The sequence below is a fragment of the Simochromis diagramma genome, unplaced genomic scaffold (genome assembly GCF_900408965.1).
Source record: "Simochromis diagramma unplaced genomic scaffold, fSimDia1.1 OVJJ01000596.1, whole genome shotgun sequence".
In the NCBI taxonomy this organism is placed as follows: Eukaryota; Metazoa; Chordata; class Actinopteri; order Cichliformes; family Cichlidae; genus Simochromis; species Simochromis diagramma.
Genome location: NW_024387245.1, coordinates 21,231,499 through 21,251,473, shown reverse-complemented (window position 1 = coordinate 21,251,473; position 19,975 = coordinate 21,231,499). Strand labels below are relative to the sequence as shown.

Genomic DNA, 19,975 nt, shown 5'->3' with positions numbered 1-19,975 from the left:
TTTTAAAAAGATGCAATGTTTTAGAGGGACACTCGATATTTGAGGGGACCGTAGAAGGTCATTTATGAATTGCTTCTGAGTTGAAAGTGGGTGTTTGTCAGGAAGATTTGTAATGCTGGAAATAAAGGGCTCTTTTCTCACATTACACCCTTTGTGAAAGCAAATATCAATAACACCACAAAAGAAATCCAATAATGTAAAAATAGTCCCTGGTCCATAAATTAAAAAGAAGTGTGTTTTACTGAGTTTATTGAACAAAATATTTTACAGTATCTTGGATATACATATATACATATTATCTTGCACTGTGTAACACGGCTAAACCTCCTGCAGTGACATCGATTGCAGCACCGTGCCTGCACACTTCAATGGAAATAGGAATACATCATTGACTTTCAAACACATTATACAAATTTTAATATAGAAAGCACAAAAAATAAGAATTTATCAGTGAAAAGTACCCACTCTCAGGACAGAAATTCTTCATACAAAAACAACTTTACAGTTTTAATCTCTCTTTTTGCAGTTTCAGTATGCAGGTAATAAATATACCTGGAATTCCCTCTTTGTTGTTGTTGTAGGGTGTCGTTCACCTTTCCTCTGCAGGGAAATCACCATTAAAGACTTATTCTAGAACAAATAAAAGAAGTGGCTCGGCCACTGGAGCTTCTGCTGGCGTCTCCACCACTGCTGCTCTCACATTATCAGCAGGCCTCTCAGATAACATACACATCAGTCTTCTCCCCAAGAAGCCAGTACGTTCTCATTTTGCCTTTGCCCTGGAAAAACACAGAAATCAATAAGTTCATCAATGGAGATGAAGAGTGGAGGGGTTGGTATCCTCTGCTGACCTTTGCTTAAAGGTGACACTATAAAGCTTTTAAGTCTCCCTTTGCTCACATATGACACTTTATATAATATATTCTGACTATAGATAAATGTGAAAGGATATTTACTCCTAAATGATTTACCTCTCAAAATTATTAAACCACTTTTGATTGCTGCTTTTACCTTCAAGTGTTCAAGTTAGACTTAATACGAGGTAACCAGTTCATCTGCATTTGTCAGGATCCTGGGTCTCCTGACCCAGCGTTTTTAGTTCTTTGTGATTCTTGTATCTTGTACTCTTGTAATTTATTCTATGGTTTCTAGTTTTGATTCCTTGCCCTTCATGTTTCTCTGTGCCCCCTCTGTGTACGTCTGTGTCTTTGCATGTTTGACTTTCTTGTTTTCTGTCACTCTGTATTGTGAATTATATTCTCATGGTTGGTCTTTTGTTACTCCCTCGAGTCTAGTTTCTTGTGTTCCAAGCTTAGTATTTCCCTCTGTGTATTTTGGTTCTCAGAGTCCTCAGCTTTATGGTTTATGTCTGTGTTTCTTAGTTGCTGCCTCCACCGTGTCAAGTTCGCGTGTCTGTGTTATACTTCCTGTTTTACTTTGAAGGTCTGGGTCTTATGTGAATGTGTCCTGCTTTGCTTCCTTGTCTCAGTTCTGATTTCTCCCAGCTGTGCCCTCCTTCTGTGTCTCATTCCCCTCGTTACTTCCCAGTGTATTTAAACCCTGTGTTTCTCTGAGTCAGTGTCATGTTGTCCCTCATGCTGTGTGGATCTCCCTGTGAGTTTAGTTTGTCATTTTCCAGTTTAGTTTTGTATGACTTTCCCCTGCCAGCAATAAAGCTGAGTTCGTTGTGTTTAAACCTCGTGCCTGAGTGCCTGCATTTTGGGTCCAACTCCTGCCTGCCGCACAGCGATTCATGACAACATTTTATTAGGTACATGTAGCTAGTAATGGGTTGGAACAACTTTTTGCCCTCAGAGCTGCTTTAATTCTTCATGTCATAGATTCAACAACGACCTGGAAACATTCCTCAGAGATTTTGATCCATTCTCCATCAACTGCTGCAACCATCAAGCAGTTGCTGCAGTTTTTGCCAGTTGCGCATCCAGGATGCAAAACCTGTTCTACCTCATCCCAAAGGCAGAAGAGATCTGTTGACTGTGGAGGCCATTTGAGTACAGTGAGCTCATTGTGATGTTCAAAAAAACAGTTTGAACGTCACAATGATGATTTGAGCTTTGGCATGGCACGTTACCCTGACAGAAGCAGCCATCATAAGATGGGTACGCTCTGTTCATAAATATAAGGACATGGTCAGCAACATTACTCAGGCAGGCTGCGGTGTTTAAAAAAGGCTCAGTTGGTACTAAGGGGCCCAAGTGTGCCAAGAAAGTATCCCAAACACCATTACACTACCATCAGCAGCCGGGACTGTTGATAAAAGACAGGATGGATCCATGCTTTTATGTCATGTCTGCCAAATTCTGACCCAACCATCTAAATGTGGCAGCAAAATCGAGACTCATCAGACCAGGCAATATTTTCGAATCTACTGTCGTCCCATTTTCTGTGAATGCCAGCCTCAGTTTCCTTAGCATATAGGAGTGGCATCTGGTGTGGTCTTCTGCTGCTGTAGCCCATCTACCCTAAATTTCGATGTCATGCACATTCAGAGATGGTCTTCTGCATACCCTGGTTGTAACAAGTGGTTATCTGAGTTACAGTTGCCTTCTTATCAGCTTGAAGCAGTCTGGAAATTCTCATCTGACATCAATAAGGCATCTTCACCTGGAGAACTGCTGCTCACTGAATATTTTCTCTTTTTTAGGCCAATCTCTGCAAACCCTAGAGGTGGTTCTGTGAGAAAATGTCAGAAGATCAGCAGTTTCTAAAATATCAACACCAACCCTTCTGGTATCACCAACCATGCCACGTTCAAACTCACCTAAATCACAATTTTTCTCTGATCCTCGGTTCAAGCTTCAGCATCTTATATTCACCATGTCTACATACTTAAATGCACTGAGTTGCTGCCATGTGACTCCAGAAAATCATAATGACGTTTGAACATTTAACAATACGAGTCATAGATAAAAGAAATGATATGAATATTATAAACACAAATACGCTGTTGAAAAAAGGATTTTAGTTGCTAATAAAATAGTTTTGTTGCTCGAGGGTTAAAAACACAAGACATCTGCTGTGTTTCATTTATTTACCTAAGAACTTGTCTCATTTAAAGATATTGATCTCTCCTCCTTGGGATGTTAAAATCAATCCCAGCATCCTCATTAATAGTTACAGCCTTGAGTTTACAGGCTGACATATTAATCAGTTAATTAAACCAATAATCCTCAGGCTGATCTATAATGAAAATCATTTGTTGTAAATAAAGAGCAATGCATGATACGTCACTGATAAACCAGTGACGTATCATGCATTGCTCTTTATTTATTTTTGTTAACATTCACAATACATATGAACTCACTTTTAAGGCAAAGGTTTCATTTGGTTTCATTCAGATGATGGTTCCTACCTTCATTTCTACGTCTCCTCGTAATTGGAGATCAAAGTAACCAAACTCATCGAGCACTTCTTTGGTGGCCGAGGACACGTGGATCTTTAAGGCTAGAAGAGACATCAAACACAGCGTGAATGACAAATAACAGCTCACATATCTGCTTTCATCTCCAACCTCAAGATAACAGCTCACAGGAAAACTGTGGAGATGAGCCAATGCATCAAAATGCTAACGGTGATGAAAATCTGTATTGCTTTGTTCTAATAATCCACACACTGCAGGGACGTGAGATGTGATTCTTGCCCATGAAGCTTCATGCTGCACTGTTAATCGCTGGCTAAGGGCCCTTAGCTGTAAGTGCCATCAATTATTTAGCAGAGGAGGCACAAAACAGGAAGGACCTCAGCAGTTAATCGATACATCTGAAGATTCACTCGCAAAATATCCAGTTATAGATTCATAACACGGTACTGCTGTCACTGCCAGTTAAGAAAAGAAATGTCAGCACAAACAGCATCAGATGCAGCAGGTCACCGCGGCTTATAATTAGCTCACAAATCAGATTTTTCCTCAGGAGTGCTTCCATCAAAACTCATTAAGAAATGAGTCAGAGACAGAGATGAACAGGTCCTGCGTGCAGTGATAAAGGGTCTATTATTTACTGCTGTTAATTCTGGAAGTCTGGTTCTTGTTTGTTCAATGGGACACGTCCAAAATGTCAACCTCAGTGTTGTTTCTCGATTTGCCAGCCTACAGCTACAGCTAAAGCATACTTCTTTAATTAATAAAAAAAAATCAGTGCACAATTTAATTTTGGATTTTCTCTAAAGTAATTAAAGATGTTGTACAATCATTCTACCCTGGAAAAAGAACAGTTCAAAGAAATCATTACAAGCCCAAAATCATTATGAAATTCATGAGCATGATGGTTATAAGTAAATGCTTGATTATAACTGTCTCACATTCAAGGTTCTTTATTTGTCACATGCATAGTTATACAAGTATAACACACAGTGAAATGTAGCCTGACACGCTCCTCGACATGTGCAAAAATGGGGGGGGGGGGGGGGGGGGGGGGTAGAGGAAGAACATTTTATATATATATATATATATATATATATATATATATATATATATATATACACACACACACATTGGGTGAATGTGCAGTAGTAGCAGCAAGCAGGTGAATTCTGTACATTAATATGAATAGACATCTGACTATTTTACAGAATAGACAATATAAACATATTTAAAATTAAAGGTGATATGACCCTTTACAGTTTACCCAAAAGGCATGTTTTCAAGTTTGGGGTGAGTCCTGTATCTCAAAAAAAAAAAAAATCAGCTTATTCTAAAGGGGTGAGGTGGGAAGCGCTGAGTACTTTTTATTACTTATAATTTAAACATCAACGGGCCCAGGATAGATCCTTGTGGGATCCCTGTGGATTTTGCAATTTGACACATTGAGATTTGTTTAGAAATATACGGTTATATCAGTTTAAGCATTAAAAAACATAAGCTAAATGTGGAAAAAAATAAAGTGAATATAAAGACGCCAAATTTCAACCCAGTACTATATACAAGGAAGGTCCGTAACTTGGAAAACATTAAAGCTATTTTACTTTTAAAAAATCAGCCTATTCTGAAGTTGTATGCTTAACCTCATAAGACCCAAACTCTTTCATGGCATGCATTTTTAATTTTTCTTTGCTATTTGGGTTGATTGGGACCTAAAGAATGTAAAAACAAAGAATTACCAGATTTTTTTTTTTACCTAATTTTTGTTTGTGAGAAAAATGAGATCCACATATGAGGACATTTATTTCAAATTTTGATAGAACAGTGGCAGTATAATCCTCGTAAGTGCATATCAGGCCCTTGTTAAGTATTTTGGTCTAGACGTCCCAAAATGTGATGTCCACATATGTGGACGCCAGGTCCTAGGAGGTTAAAAAAGTTCTCATTTCAGTTTCCCATTAAAAAAGCTTTTCAAATATTCAACTAAACCAAATGCAGTACCAAGTTTGGGATTTTCTATATGTACAGATGGGTGGAAAATTAAAGGGAAAGCCAACAGTAAGATTCAAAGACAAAAACAACTGGATCACAATAATTCATCCTTAAGAGACTAATGTCGCATTCAGACCAAACACAAAGCAAAGTTTTCATGCAGCTCAGTTCATTTTAAGAATTTACGCTATTTTCCCCTGTCTGATGTCAACAGAAGCAAACCTGTGTTTGTGTAAATATTTCAATTTTAAATTTGCCTCACGCTACAGTGCGGATTCGCCCAACACAACTTTATCTGCTTTGTTAAGACTGGTGTGATTTCCAAAAGCCAAGAAGCACATCAAGCTAGATGTTGGCCAGTTTGTTCGTGCATTTATTTTGTGTTTCTTATTCTGGTCTTTTTCTTCTATCTAATAGTAGCTTATTTTTTTCCCGCTATCATAATGTAGCATGTTTGCACTGGTCGTCTTGGTTTTCAGTTACTTCTAGTCTTCTTTTTGCTCACCTTTTGTCTTTCTCCTGTCTCTGTGGCCATGTTTGGTAATAGTAATAGACAAAACTTTTGTCTTTTTGTTATTTCCTATTTTAATTGGAAGATAAGCTTTCTTTTATTTCCTGTTGCTGTTTCCCTCCTCTGTGAATGTCCGCCCCACCTTCATTGTTTTTACCTGTGGCTGATCTTGTGTTTTATGTGTTTATGGCATCTTTTTTTAAATTCAAGGGTACTTTTAATAATATGGCTTGATGCTTTATTCACACACCAACAAACAGGTAAAGAAAGTTTGCTCATCTACGATGAGTTGTCGCTATGGTTAATTTATTCCAGCTGTCTGCCACACCTCTACATTAAAGTTAAAAGGAAATGCATCTTCCTCCTCTCTTCTCTGTCCTCGTGATCCATTTAAGACATCCTTCATCCTGGAGTACTGAGATTAACTTACACAGTCACAGGGAGAAGGACGGAGGAGATAAGGAGGCACAGATTAGAGAAATGGGAAAGAAGCCTTTAGTCCTGTCTCCGGTTTTCTTTTTGTCAGAGAGTCACCTTTTCTCCCTGTTAGCCTCCTGTTTCTAGTTTCTGTCTTCCATGCTTTCATGTTTCCCAGTTTTTGTTTTCTCCTTTTGTTGCTTACCGTTGGACTTCGTGTTATCGGCTTTGTTTCTATTTGAGTTTTTCTTTATGGACCTTATCACCAGCAGTGCACAAAGTGTTTAAAAGAAGTGAAAAGTTAATTAAATACAGAGCAGCTGCAATACAAGAATAAAAATAAGCTGCGAGTCCTTTTTAACTTCAACACTGCAAAGATTTGTACGAAGCGTGTTACTCCTTCTGTTGAAAACCCAGATTTATGTAGTGACGCCAGCTTTACATCCAACAGACAGCAGAGAGGAAAAACCCAGTGACACTCACCCTCTCCATTCGACTCCATCCGGGATGCCGTGTTGACAGTATCTCCAAACAAACAGTATCTGGGCATTTTCAGCCCCACCACGCCGGCACACACTGGGCCTGTAAAACAAACACTAAATATAGTCAGATTTTACCAAGGAAAAACAATCATCATACCTGAGGAGCTGGGAAGCTCTGTCATTACCACACCTCAGGGGAAATGTTAAATATGAAGACAGAGGTGTGAGTGAAAGGAAACTGCTCTAAATTACAGTGACGACACTGAGTGCCAGCCTATGCATGTTGGATCGTTTCAGCTGCTGAGCTAGAACATAAACAGTGCCTCTATGAGCTGACACAGTCTAAATACTGTGCAAGAAGCTTCTTATAAGTTACGTCAAATTAAAAAAAACAAAACAAGGGGGGCTCTTGTGCTCATTTCCAGCTCCTAATTTCTACTCTTGGACTGGAGGGGTTTTTTTTTTTTAGACATTTTAGGCATTCATCTTCTGTCTGAAGTAAGACATTTTAGGTCCTCTCCTTTTAAGCCAACTTTCTTCATCAGCCACTTCGGAGCACAGAGTTCCTGAGATGACCATATTAGCAGTGTCCTTTTTCATTGACATCATACGGAGCTAAGAGTAGAAAAAATACTCTAAACAAAGCATTTAGAGCTGTTCAGCTCACAGAATCTATTTGTACATATTTCATTGTCATGTTTAAGATGAGCCTCCACCACTCTGGCAATGCATATATGACAGAAAATGAGTAAAAGAATAACATCCCCCCCTTTAAACTCCATCTGTTTGGGTATTCGAAGAATGGAATTTACAAAGGCTCTGGATACTGTTAGCTAATCTCATGCCCTGGATAACACGTTTCTTTTATAGTCCAAAAACTATTAATTTATTTTTTATGTTTTTGCCAGGATACACATGAAGAATCACTCAACAGTTATTAAAAAGCATTTAAGTGGGGGCGTTCAGAAATCAGAACCCGGAGACTTAAAGAGACACATGAGGCTGACTAATTTTATTGCATGAAAAGCAGTTAGAATAATTCAGCCTTTCTACAAGCGCCTCGCTCATCTAGTTTTAGAGGAGTGAGTGTGTGGAGACAGAGAAATGTGCCTTGCTTAGTTCCCAATAATGTCTGAACAAGCTGTCATAATTGCAGGATTCAGGTAGCCTAATTCAGCTTTTTGAATCTTTGATTTGTTCAAAAAGGTCACGGTCATTCTTGTTACCAGGGAGCTTCCCATCTGGGGCCAATTAACTTTCAATAGACTCAAAGAGCATTTAATAGTGAGATTGTGATCTTCTGCCACGGTGGGGAAAGTAGCCACATCAATGGAATAACAGCAACAGAAAAAAGTCTCAAAAAAGCGGGTGAGCATGGAAGAGACCAATGCAACTGTACCTACCGCTTTTTGTTATTCAGTTGTCCCATATGTGATCTGATCGGGTATTGTCGACTTATTTAACCTTTCAAGGCAATTTTTTTAGGGTTTCCGATAATCACTCTGATCATCGATGACCCCCAAAGTGATCGTTAACTATTTGCTGGTCTTCCTATCCATGGATTTAATCTTATTATAATTGTACTATTATTTATTATTAGCGTAGCATTAAATTTAATCTGCCAGTCTGAAGTTTCATGTTGGTGTCTACTGACTGTGATTGCCCGTTCAGTACCATTTTTTCCTCCTACGCCTTTCTTCTGCCACCAGTCAAATTGACTGGGAGAGAATGGATCATCTCGACCACCAGCTGGTGCTTTGTAATGGTGACGAGCAGTGCAGACACACCAGCACAAGTACAAAATGCTGGCACTGGTGGTGGTCACTTGCATGGCCTATATCACCGAAGTCATTTTATATCATAGGCCACATACAACCCACTTTGATCTTAAGTGGGCTGGACTAAAGAGACTCCCCTTTCTGTCAGCCTAAGGAAGTTTAACTACGTATTAGCTACCTATTATAAAAAAAACAAAAGTTTCTATATTAGATAGTGGAAAAACAGGAACTTTTCTGTCATCAATTTTGTTATTTATTACATAATTACCTTCCTGTAGTATAAATAGCAATGTCTAACCAACTCTTTATCAGTAGGAAGAATTTATGAAAATACAGTTAAAAGTCCAAAGTTCTTGCCTTCTTTCAAATTTTTCCACTGTCATCCAGAATGGAGTGCTTGCAGGGCCAGTACTGACCCCCAGGCCTTTTGTTTGGCACACCTAATAATGTTTCAGGGTTAGGTAAATTACAGAATTTTCCCTGGGAGGGCTTTGGGGTATACCCTTAAATCACATGTGTCAAACATAAGGCCCGGGGCCAGAATCAGGCCGGCAAAAACTCCAATCTGGCCCACTGGAGATCTTTGGAAAATGTGAAGGAGAACATGCATTTTGGACTTTTAACTATATTTTCATAAATTTTACAACTTGTCCTATTGATGAAGGCCTCAACCATAGGTGTCCATACTACACCAAAGTAATATCAAAGTAATTACCAAAGTAATAGACAAACAAATAAACAGTTTTCATTTAAACTAAATAAATACAAATAATAAGAGAGGAAAACAATGTTCCAACATGAGAAGTTCTGTTTTGTATTCATTGTAAACACTTTGTGTTTTCCCTCTCCTTTTTTTCTCTGTAAACTATTTCCACAAATACTCAATAAAAATATTTTGAATAAATACATAAAATATAATTTTTTGTTAATTAAAAAAACTTTCTGCTTTATAATTAAAGGACAGTATGGGCAATGAGAACCTTTAATTTAACACATTTATTTCTTTCAGTTTAAGCCCAAAGAGTCGTGCTGTAACATTTCTTCCATTAAGCAGAGCAGCGTTTCTTTATCATATAGTAAAACTGAGACGTGCTGTTGATATTGCACTTCTTTATATTGAGATATCGCAGGGATTAAATGTGCAGCTACTGGATTTGCACGGATGGCCCTGATGTAAAATGAATTTGACTTCCCACTCTTAAATTGCAGGAAAAACATATAAGAAACAGTAATGCTGGCACAAATAACAAATAATAATAATGGATACCTCTGTGACCTCCCTGCTGCTGATAGTATTGGATATTAGAATAGAATAGAATAGAATAATCCTTTAATTGTTCCACAAGGGGAAATTTGGTTGTAACAGCAGCCAGAAAGACACATATACACATATTGACTGGATATTGACTATACAGAAGCTCTCCCAACTTTAATATCGAGGATAAGGCTTCCTGTTCCATCTAGCTAACGGTCCCTGTTTAGAAAAGCACATCTAATTAAAGCAAAACTATTGCGATGACTGTTGATGGCATTTCATTACAGATGTAGTCACTCATTTGCTCTTCATATGTTTATGTTTACCTGCATGTTACTAAATCCAGCTGCAAATGCAAATCTTGAAGCTTCTGATACTAAAACTGGACCAAAACATGTTTTTGTGGTGAAGTAAACAAGAAACCTGGAACCCTGCAGGTTTTACATTTTCCACTGGCCACCACCTTGTGAGTTAAGACTCACCTGTGTGTATGCCTATCCTGAGTCTCAGCTGGTCGTTGGGTCTGTGTCGGATCTTGAACGTTTTGACCTGCTCTAACAGGGCCAGCGACATCCCGGCGATCTCTCTGGCGTGGAGTTTGCCGTTCCGCACCGGCAGCCCAGACACTACCATGTAGGCGTCGCCGATGGTCTCAACCTGAGGGACCAATCACAAGAAGATCAGTTTTAACCTTCGAGTAAATAAGTCAACTAATTATTTCTATGAGCTGCTGTGATGTTTTTACTTTTAACATTATCTGCTTTGATTTTTGCCTATAAAAGTTGGCTGAAAGGGAGATAAAACTGCTTATTTCAGACAGGATGAAGGGAGGGGCTACACACATCCTTCTTATGCAAAGCTACTATAATAGACTCCTCACTGATTATCCCGACGTACCTTGTATACATCAAAGTTGTCGATGATTGCATCAAAACACGTGTACAGATCGTTGAGCAGCGTGACAACCTGTAGAGAGAGAAGTTTTCATGATTCTGTGTTTTCAGTGCAGCAAGAAAAGATAAGAGGTGGAAGTTTTTAGCTCATATCCTGTTTCTCAACCCAAAGCATTATGAGTTAATGAAAAATGTAGAAGTGCACGCTGTAAATCCAGCACTGGGCGCCCTGTTTTCTTTTGTTGAAAGGCTGACAGACTGGGAGACGAGCGCGTCTGTAAAAACCTCAGAGCCGCTCGCATTATTTCTGTCCCTGGACGATTTCCAGGCTTTGAGGCTTACTGAAAAACACAAATACGAGACGATAAATCAAATCCACAGATGGAATATTACAAACGCACAATCTGTCTTAAATTTAGGAAATTGAATTGGCTCGTAATAGTCAAAATGTAGCGGTAATATCACCGGCTGGCTGTTTATTCAGAGGCCATTATTATTATTTGGGCTTCATATTAGATGTTCGGTTTTTTATTCCTTTTTTTTTTTACAGCTGTTTTCTGAACCTAAAAAAAAAAAACCCATTTGAAGCAGGGACATTTGGTCCTGAGTGAACTGTGATGAACCAGGATATAATTTCCGACCTATTTGTTGTCAAGTTCTTGAGTTTTCTAAGTATTAGGTTTTGCTTGGGAAGTGGCCAGGAAGCATCAGCGTGGCAGCTGGATTAAGAGCTCATTGAATTCTCTAAATATTAAGAAAAGGTGCTTCGGTGCTTTGTTTATTACCTCCTTTAGCAGAGGATGCATTAAACAAACCCTTTATGAAAGGAAAGCTCATGCAGTTGCTTCATTCAAAGACACATGAAATGAAATGACTAGTGTAACTGACATCATGTAAATTACAGCTGTATTTTCTATCTAATGGTAAAACCTGATAATATGAAGATGTGCTCTCTATAAAAAAAAAAACATCTGTTATACAGCTTTTATATTTAAATATTTTTTTTAAAATTACATCTTATAAAGCTCCGGGCCATGGGAGCAGCAGTCTAATGGTGAATTTATGTCACAGCGCTTGTGTGCACTGTGTAGGTCTACACAGGGAGATTTGAAAACGTGCTTGTGTGCAGTTTCCAAAAATCAGCAGCACATAGCTCGGCACTGGATGAGTGTAGGTCAGATGCTAATTGGTTGATAAGCTAAAGAGAACTGAGAAGGGAGCGACAGTGGAAGTTACCACGAAGAGAAAAAAAATCGCAAAATTTTTTAAAAAAGCACCTTGAGAAGCACAAACCAAACCAAACAAGCCAAACCAGCATCCAGGAAATAAGGACATTTCTACAGAACGTCACTTTCTCTGCCATTTGGGAATCTGAGCTCCTGCACTGACCCTCTCACAAACTGTAACCCGGTGCACAACAACACCAGAGCATGGCGCGAGCCAGCAGCTGTGACTCATTTTTAATACAAACCTCCATTCACAAAAGTGATAACGACGAACTGCCAGTAAACAGAGATGTCTGAATCTCCTTCTGTCCAACCATATCCTTCAGGTGTTCCCAAGACGTTCCCAAAGCATAATCTCTCAGCTGGCTTGTGTCCTAGCTTTACCCAAGTATAGCCTTACTAAAATCCCTCACCTAGGAGGGGCTCAGGGCCCTCGTCAGATGCTCACGGCATTTCAACTGTCCTCTATGTGAAGGAGTAGTGGCTCCACACTGAGCTCCTCCCAAATAACCAAGATCCTCATTCTATGTATGTGTCATATATGTGTCGTATCTGTTGATCAGGCACTGCAAATTATTTAATCCCAACACTGTCTGCTGTCACCAGGGAGCAGTGTCACAAACAAGTTGTCTCTGGGCTACTCTTGCTCATGCTGTTGGACCTTTAGCCAGCTGTGGAGAAGACAGAAGTTACAACATCTAAAAAGACCTTCCTTGTAGTAAAGTGAAGCTGAGTGTTACAGAAACCATGATACTAATACCTGACTGCATACCGACTTTGCTGTCGTCGTGGAAGTACAAGCGCAATGTGTGAAATATTGTGGAAAAACCTGAAAACACCCTTTGATTTATGTGTATATATGTCACTGAGTGTGCTAGTGGAGCATCAGAAACAAAACAATGACCCACTCATCACAGTGTTGCTCTTTGCTGTGCTGCTGATCAAAGCTCTGATAATTACAACTTTCAACACTAGGAGTGAAATATTTCTTTTAACATAGTACTCCCGGGTTAATTAGTGCTTTGTTTTGTCTGGAAATGTGTTTGTACTCTACTATCGTATCCATATGTAATTGATTCTATTTCATATTTTACTATTGAGAAGCACTTTGGTGTACCTCTGGTCTTTAAATGTACTATATAAATAAAGGATTGATTGATTACATGATTTAAATTACTGCTTCTCTGTGGCATTTACACTGTAGGAAAAAAAACAGCTGCCACTTAAACACCAGATTAATGATTTCTGTGGCCCGACACATATACCTGTAATCCACACACCTTTCAGCTGCATACAGTATATTTATACCATATATAGCTTCATTATAGAGAAAATCTTGTGGTAGGCAAGACAGCTGACTCCTTCAGTTTACTGCAGAATCCGCACTGGCTGACTCTGGGTGCAGGTGACATCCATCACATGTCCAAAAAAAGCACTTTGGGTGAATGATGATCCTCAGGAATAATCTACGGCATTCTGAAAATGTCTGTTTGGGTGCACAGAGAGCCGCTATAATTACAGGTCAAGATGAGGTGAAGAGTTTGATTGACAGGGGGATTTTGGCATTGTGTGTGTGTGACCTGACAGGATTGGCTCCAGAGCTTAACCAGGGCTGGGGAAAGAAAAAAAGTTCCTTCACCTCCAAAGTACATTTTTTCATTAGAAGGAATATAGATGTAATATCTGAAACTACTTCTTCTTTAACCCTTGTTGTCTTCTAAGCAATGCATTTTTTCTTTATATACAAATGAGGTGTTTGTAAGCAGTTATAAGTATTTATTGTGTAACAGGGAACAGTTTTTCCTGTGGGTATCAAGCAAAGGGGAAAAGAATGTGTATCTGCAGTTCCTCTAGTGGCCACTTGGGGCTGGCTCCCCCAAAAAATTTAATTCCCATAGAGTCTCATGTTGAAATGCCCAACTTTACTATTGCTTAGCAATCTACTATTGACCAAAGCAATCACAGGAATGTTTTTTCCATTCAGGACTGTATAAATATACATCTTCCCCAACTGGTATACCACTTTCCAACTAGTTGGGGAATAATCATTTTTCCCTAGTGACTGGTGGTTGCCAGTAGGTTGCCAACCAGTCTCTAGGATGATGCGCTAACACAGTAGGGGTAAATCCATCATCTACGAGATCCTATAAAGGGGATGCAACCACAATTAAAACATCTGTGCTTTCTCTGCTTTCCATGTGAAAAGTCAAGATGTCTGCTTTGGAAAAAAGGTCTACAAGGCCTTTTTTATTCTTTCTTTTTTAGCTTTGTCAAATAACATAACCTTTTCTTCCGCACACTGGAAGAGAAACACATTTTTGTTTTTTCTCAGGGTGATTCCAGTTCACCTGACAGTGTGATATTGTCCATTAGCAGACATATCTTCCAGATGAAGTCTAGAAACCACTTTGGTATTTAAGTGAGAGGGAGATATGTGGTGGCATAACGTGACTCAACTCTGAGTCAACGTACTCTACCATCTAACAACTGTACTATTTTCAGTCGCGGCCTATGTGTGGGAACACACACTATGAGACACACTGTAGATGGAGACCCGGTGAGCACTTTTCATGCATGAGTAGAGAAGGGAGAATTCACTGCAACTGCGATCACGACCACTGATTTCTTAAAAGCTTTAAGATTATCTTGAAAGTCAGAAAAGTTAACACTTAAATGCTGTCAGAAGCAGACAAAACTGAGGTTTGCGATGAGGCGTTGATCGGCGTGTACCTGTAGCGGCGTGCTCTCTGCAGACATGGATGTGAAGCCCACGATGTCGCTGAAGTAAATCGTGACGCTGTCGAATGCCTCTGCCTGCACGGTCTCCCCTCTTTTCAGCTGTTCTGCTACAGAGCTGCATAAACAATGACAGAGAGAAAGAGAAAGCAAGAATCAGAAAGGAGGAAGGAAAAAAGATGTATATATTTTAATTATGTTAAGTTTTTGAATTAAAATATAATCAAAGATATGTTTCTTTGAATCACAATTACATCAACGCCCCGGAGGCTCAATTATAACCAGATGTCAGTTTATCTTTGCTAATTCTGCTGACGGTAATTTCCTGTTAATCGAATGATACCAATGCCAAAAAAAGAAGTTTACTCAATTCATACGTGTGGTGAGAAATGAAATGTGTCCTTCCTCTCAGGCCTTTCTCTGACAGTCTGGCTTTGATGGAGGGGAAGCAAGAAAAAGCAGATAAGTGGGTGAGAAAGATGGGATTTGTTCCTGTGGTGTTATCCAAATGCCTAAACTCGCTATCACGTCTGATCTGCCGGCTCACTTTAATGAGCGGTTCGCCTGTCAGTTCTCTGTGTTCCCTTTCATCTACAGTGAGATGGCACCGTGGGGAAATGTGTATCCGTTAATAAAATGCAGCACTGGGAGGAATTCAGAGTCTTTAATTAATACAGGGATTTAACACAAATGACAAAGTGTCATTGAGACACCCAATTTGCTGTGTTCGAGTTCACTGGGAGTTTTAAGCTTTTGGCTGTGAGGCTAAAAAGTGAACGCTGTTATTTTTTTCTTCTTTCTTACTGTGGTAAAATTTGATAGAGGAGGTTTTCAGCTTTCCGTTTCTCCTCAAGGTAAGCCTGTGTTCGCTCCTCCACCAGGTTCTCCAGGTTGTTAGCGTACTGCTCCATCCTGGACAGCAGGTTGTTCAGAATACTGGTGCTGCCCTCTCTGTTGAGCACACAAACAAACACACATAACATGAACATAACATTTAATATAGGGCCATCCATTTATTTCCCAATGCTCGTCTGGTTCTGGGTAAGCAGTCCCTTGCCCCTGTCCCCATTTCCAGCTCTTCTAGTGGAACATGGAGGTATTCCCAGGATAACCCAGAGACAAAATCTCTTGAGGATGTCCTGGGTGAGCCGCAACATCTCCTCCCAGCTGGACATGTGCAAAACACCTCACCTATGAGGCATCAGATGTCCAAACCACCTCATCTGATATCTTTCAATGACTATGTCTCCTAAGCCCAGTCCACTTACAAAGCGATTCCTTCATCATGCATCTTGTTTTGTAGCTAATGACTGGTTAGTAGTGGATATTTCAGCCAAAGTTTGTCTAGGGAAACCTCTAATGTATTTACCACCTCCTCATTTGTCAATTAAGAGTATCAATCACTTCAGTCAACATGGACTTTGCATCACAAGCATTTTTTTCACCCATCATTGCTTTTTGTCACTGGCAATCTACGCCCCTACGCCACTTCGCTGCTGGTCCCTTTTTGTGTTGATGCCCTTCAGAGAAGGGAAGAAGAAACTGAAGAGGAAGACAGTTTCAGCTGTTGTTGTCTGCTTGCAACCCTGCCAATGAGTCACAACCTTCAGCCTGATTTAGACTTCTGCGGTGTCTCTTTGAAGAGCCTGTGACATAACCTACGCAAGTGGCTGACGTCGTTGGTGGCGTTTATGCTTGTGCTGGTGCATTATGCGTATTGCGTGTGCAATTACCTTGTTGGGTGTGTGGTTTAATGTAGCTACAACCTAGATCTTCTGCTGAAGAATTAATCCACATTTAATGTGGTGGAGGGGTTTGCATGCTCTGATCTCAGGAGTTACACTATATGGAAAACAGTGTTGGGGGACACTCCTTAATCTTTGTATTTATGTGTTTTTACTCTAGTTGCTGCAGCTGTATCAAATCAAGCTCCTAGCATTGAAGTCTGTCTTTACAAACATGTATGAATGAACTAGTTGTTTCATACAGCTCACTGAGCGTAGTACTATAATAGCACGCCAACTCTGCAACAAGTCAGTTCTTGGAATTTCTTCCTTTGACGATATCCCACAATCAACTGTGTTTAGCAGCCATAACAACTCAACCACAAAGTCTCAGGGGGGTAAAGTCTAGGGTAAGGTCTCAAGGGAATAACCGTTGGGGTTGCAGAGTAAATACAAGTAAACAATTCTCTGCTAAAACAGTGACTGCAGAGATCCAAATCTGTTCTGGCATTAACATCAGCACAAAAAGTGTGAGCCAGGAGCTTCATGGCATGGGTTTCCATGGCAGGCCAGCTCCTTCTGGTAGGGTTTCCAAGGTAATCTGGTCCTAAGTGAGAAGCCAGACCTCTACAATGACTGCAGCATGGAATTCAGAAACCTCGTCCGGATCTGATGAGATACCAGTGCTTCACCCTGGAGTCGGACCTGAGGGGCTGGCCACCTGAACATGTCCCTAGTGCTCTATTTTCTAGACTTTGTTTTTTTTCTTTTGGACTTTTCAGAGGTTAAGCTTACACCACAGTGCAGTGAATACAAATGGAAAATACAAGAAAATCAAAGCCTGTAATGTAAAAATTAATAGAAATAGAGGGCAGAAACATTTTTAGCACTAGCATATAAACATATTACTGGGGTCTTGTTTTACTAAAGGAATTACTGAACTATGTTTAGCAGTTTCACACTGTTTATGCTGAGACTTCACAGATTAAATGGCACTAAATGTAAACAACAGAGGTAAAAACTATAATTCAGAGGTCTTATTTGAAGTATTTGAGTAGCTCTCCCTCCTCAAACATGACCACCACTGTTAAACAGGTAAGACACAATAAAAGCACTGCAGCAGCCATTATTTTATGTTATTTTCAGCATACAGCACACATACAGCTGTTATTCCCTTCTAAAGGTTTAACGGCAGGTCTCCATTTCCTTGTTACCGCTGCAATCATGGCCCTTCACATTTATTTTATAATTATAAAAATCATGTATTGTATAATGTGTGAGTTTTTTTTCGTTTTTCTCTTGAGATTTTTACATTCATATGCTTACGCATACACACACACACACACACACATACACACAAGCATGCTGGTACACGCATTTACTCTGACGGAGCAAGAAGGTGAGTCAGCCACACCACCTTGGCGGCTAAAAGCATCAATGTCTGGCATCCTGCCACGTGTCTGCTGGGTCAAGGATCCTACACACACCCACATGTTTAAGTTTAAAGTACAAAACATCAGAGGGAGACATGAAAGACTGATGAGTATCAATGCACTGAATGCAATCACACAGGCCAACCACTGTTTACTGCAGCGCGCATCACAAACAGCCATATTTTTCCCACCATTCATCCAAAACTAACAGTAATGCTGGAAGCTGAGAAGAGAAGGGACAATTCAGTTTGGTACAAGGTTTTTAATTTTTTTTTTTAATGAATATATCAAATGTTTGGCACGAGCAGGGAGCAAAATTAAATTTCACTTTAGTAAGAAGACGTCTGTTTTCATCTGCAGTCATTTACATTTGATGGTGTAGTCTTTTCTGGCAAGTAGCGCTCGATCACATGGAAACCCCAAGATCCTGAGTTCTTGTGACATTATCAAGTTTTAGTTCCTGTTTTGATTTTAGTGTTCCCTTCTTAGTTTGGTAGAAGCTTTTCTTTTTGTATCACCTGCACCTTAACTTCCTGCCTTTGTCTTCACAATCATTCCTGGACTCCATCACAGGCCACTTAACTTTTTCTGGCATGCACTACTTCTGAAGCTCCATAAAGTGCCCGTGCCCCATACACCACATGTTTGTCTTTAATCTTTTTTCATCTATTTTTTATTTTATATCATTAGTGGAAACAGAGTTGGTGGAATATCTTTACAGCATTAGAAAACTAATTTTCTCTATTTTTTCCTGACCGAGAACCACTGGGTTTGTTTGTTTGTTTTATAGGTTTGTAATGGGTTGGTCTTAGTTTCCCTGTGTTTGGGTCCTGATTTCTTTATTTTGAGGCTGGATTATTATGGGCTTGTCTTTGGTTCTGATGAGATTTATTCTTCCTTTGCCTTTGATTTGTGTTTGAATGCTATTCCTTGTTTTCTTTGAAAGCTGATAAGGGTTTTTTGTCACCGCATTAGCTGACTACCAAAATAAAACAAGAACCATCTCCTCTACTTTATACTTTATTTCCTCCCCCACTTCATTGTTTTAACTGTCTACACCTGTGTCTTATTTTGGCCCGGCTGTTTCCACTTGTGTATAAATATTCTATATTTGTGTATATGTATAAATAAGCCTGTAATTTGAGGCTGTCACTATCTCAGATTTTCTCTACATGATTACAATAATTCACTTTAATGATATTATAGGTCCAACGTTTAATACAAGACATCTAATAATGTCTTGTCTTCTATTGAAAATTTTAAAAGCACTATCAGTAAACTGTGTTTGTCTCTAATTTACGGAGAAAATGACTTTCAGCTGCTCTGTTATTCACACAGAGTAGTTAACACGGGTAGCTACACATTTGAGTTTGTATGCCAGATGCCCTTTCTGATCAACCCCAAAGGGACTTGTGTCATCTCAGGATCGAACCGCTCTATTTTGTAAATGAATGAAACTGACAATAAGAGTTAAGACAGATGTACAGAGTCTCCATCCACATGCAAATGCATTGAAATGTTAAAATGTTTCTCTGATTCTGATTTTGTGTTATTAACAATAGATCTTATTTTTAAATATCAGGGTTATATCGACATTCTTGGAACTGAAATTTCACATTTGTGCAAAGCTTTATGGATGCATTTAAGGCTGTAACTTAGCTTCTTTTTTTAAAACAAAGCCCTCGGTTATTAAGGTATCTGCCATCTGGTAGTCTAGCCTTGATGAGCTCTGTGCAGCAGCTACAGGTGCTCCCTCAAAAACTTGCTGGTAATGATAAAACATTTAGCCTGCATCTTTTATACAAAGGATGAGAGATGTGTCTGCTTCCTGCTTGTCATTTTTTGAAATTCCCTTTTTCAGACCTCCACCTTTCCTTTGACTGTCCAGTGGCGCTGGGGAATTGTCTTCCATTTCATGCAGATAAGCAGTTACATACTACGTGCCTTACTGAGATAGAGAGAGGCAGGCTCCATCTGTGTGCGTCTCTGGAGAGTGTAAGGACGCTGTGGTAAGAGCAGACAGTCTAGTCAAAGAGTCACACCTGATGCATGGATCTGGAGATTTGTCAGCTCGATCCTGCTGCTGAAACTAACACCAGGCCAAAATGTCCCCCGAGACCGCCGCAAAATATCCATATCCACTGCCTGT

The 19,975-nt window shown here is 39.5% G+C and overlaps 1 protein-coding gene across 1 annotated transcript in view; it reads right to left on the bottom strand.

The window, feature by feature from the left end:
• Nucleotides 1-232: 232 nt before the first annotated feature.
• Nucleotides 233-19,975, bottom strand: part of LOC120714624 (atrial natriuretic peptide receptor 2) — a 96,806-nt gene continuing 77,063 nt past the window's right edge. Inside the window, exons 16-22 of the mRNA XM_040000955.1 lie at nucleotides 15,474-15,620; nucleotides 14,664-14,787; nucleotides 10,712-10,780; nucleotides 10,297-10,471; nucleotides 6,783-6,881; nucleotides 3,374-3,465; nucleotides 233-779 (exon numbers count right to left, since the gene is read on the bottom strand). Of these exons, the coding sequence (XP_039856889.1) occupies nucleotides 717-779; nucleotides 3,374-3,465; nucleotides 6,783-6,881; nucleotides 10,297-10,471; nucleotides 10,712-10,780; nucleotides 14,664-14,787; nucleotides 15,474-15,620 (769 nt within the window). The 3' untranslated portion in view covers nucleotides 233-716. The remainder of the gene's footprint in view (nucleotides 780-3,373; nucleotides 3,466-6,782; nucleotides 6,882-10,296; nucleotides 10,472-10,711; nucleotides 10,781-14,663; nucleotides 14,788-15,473; nucleotides 15,621-19,975) is intronic.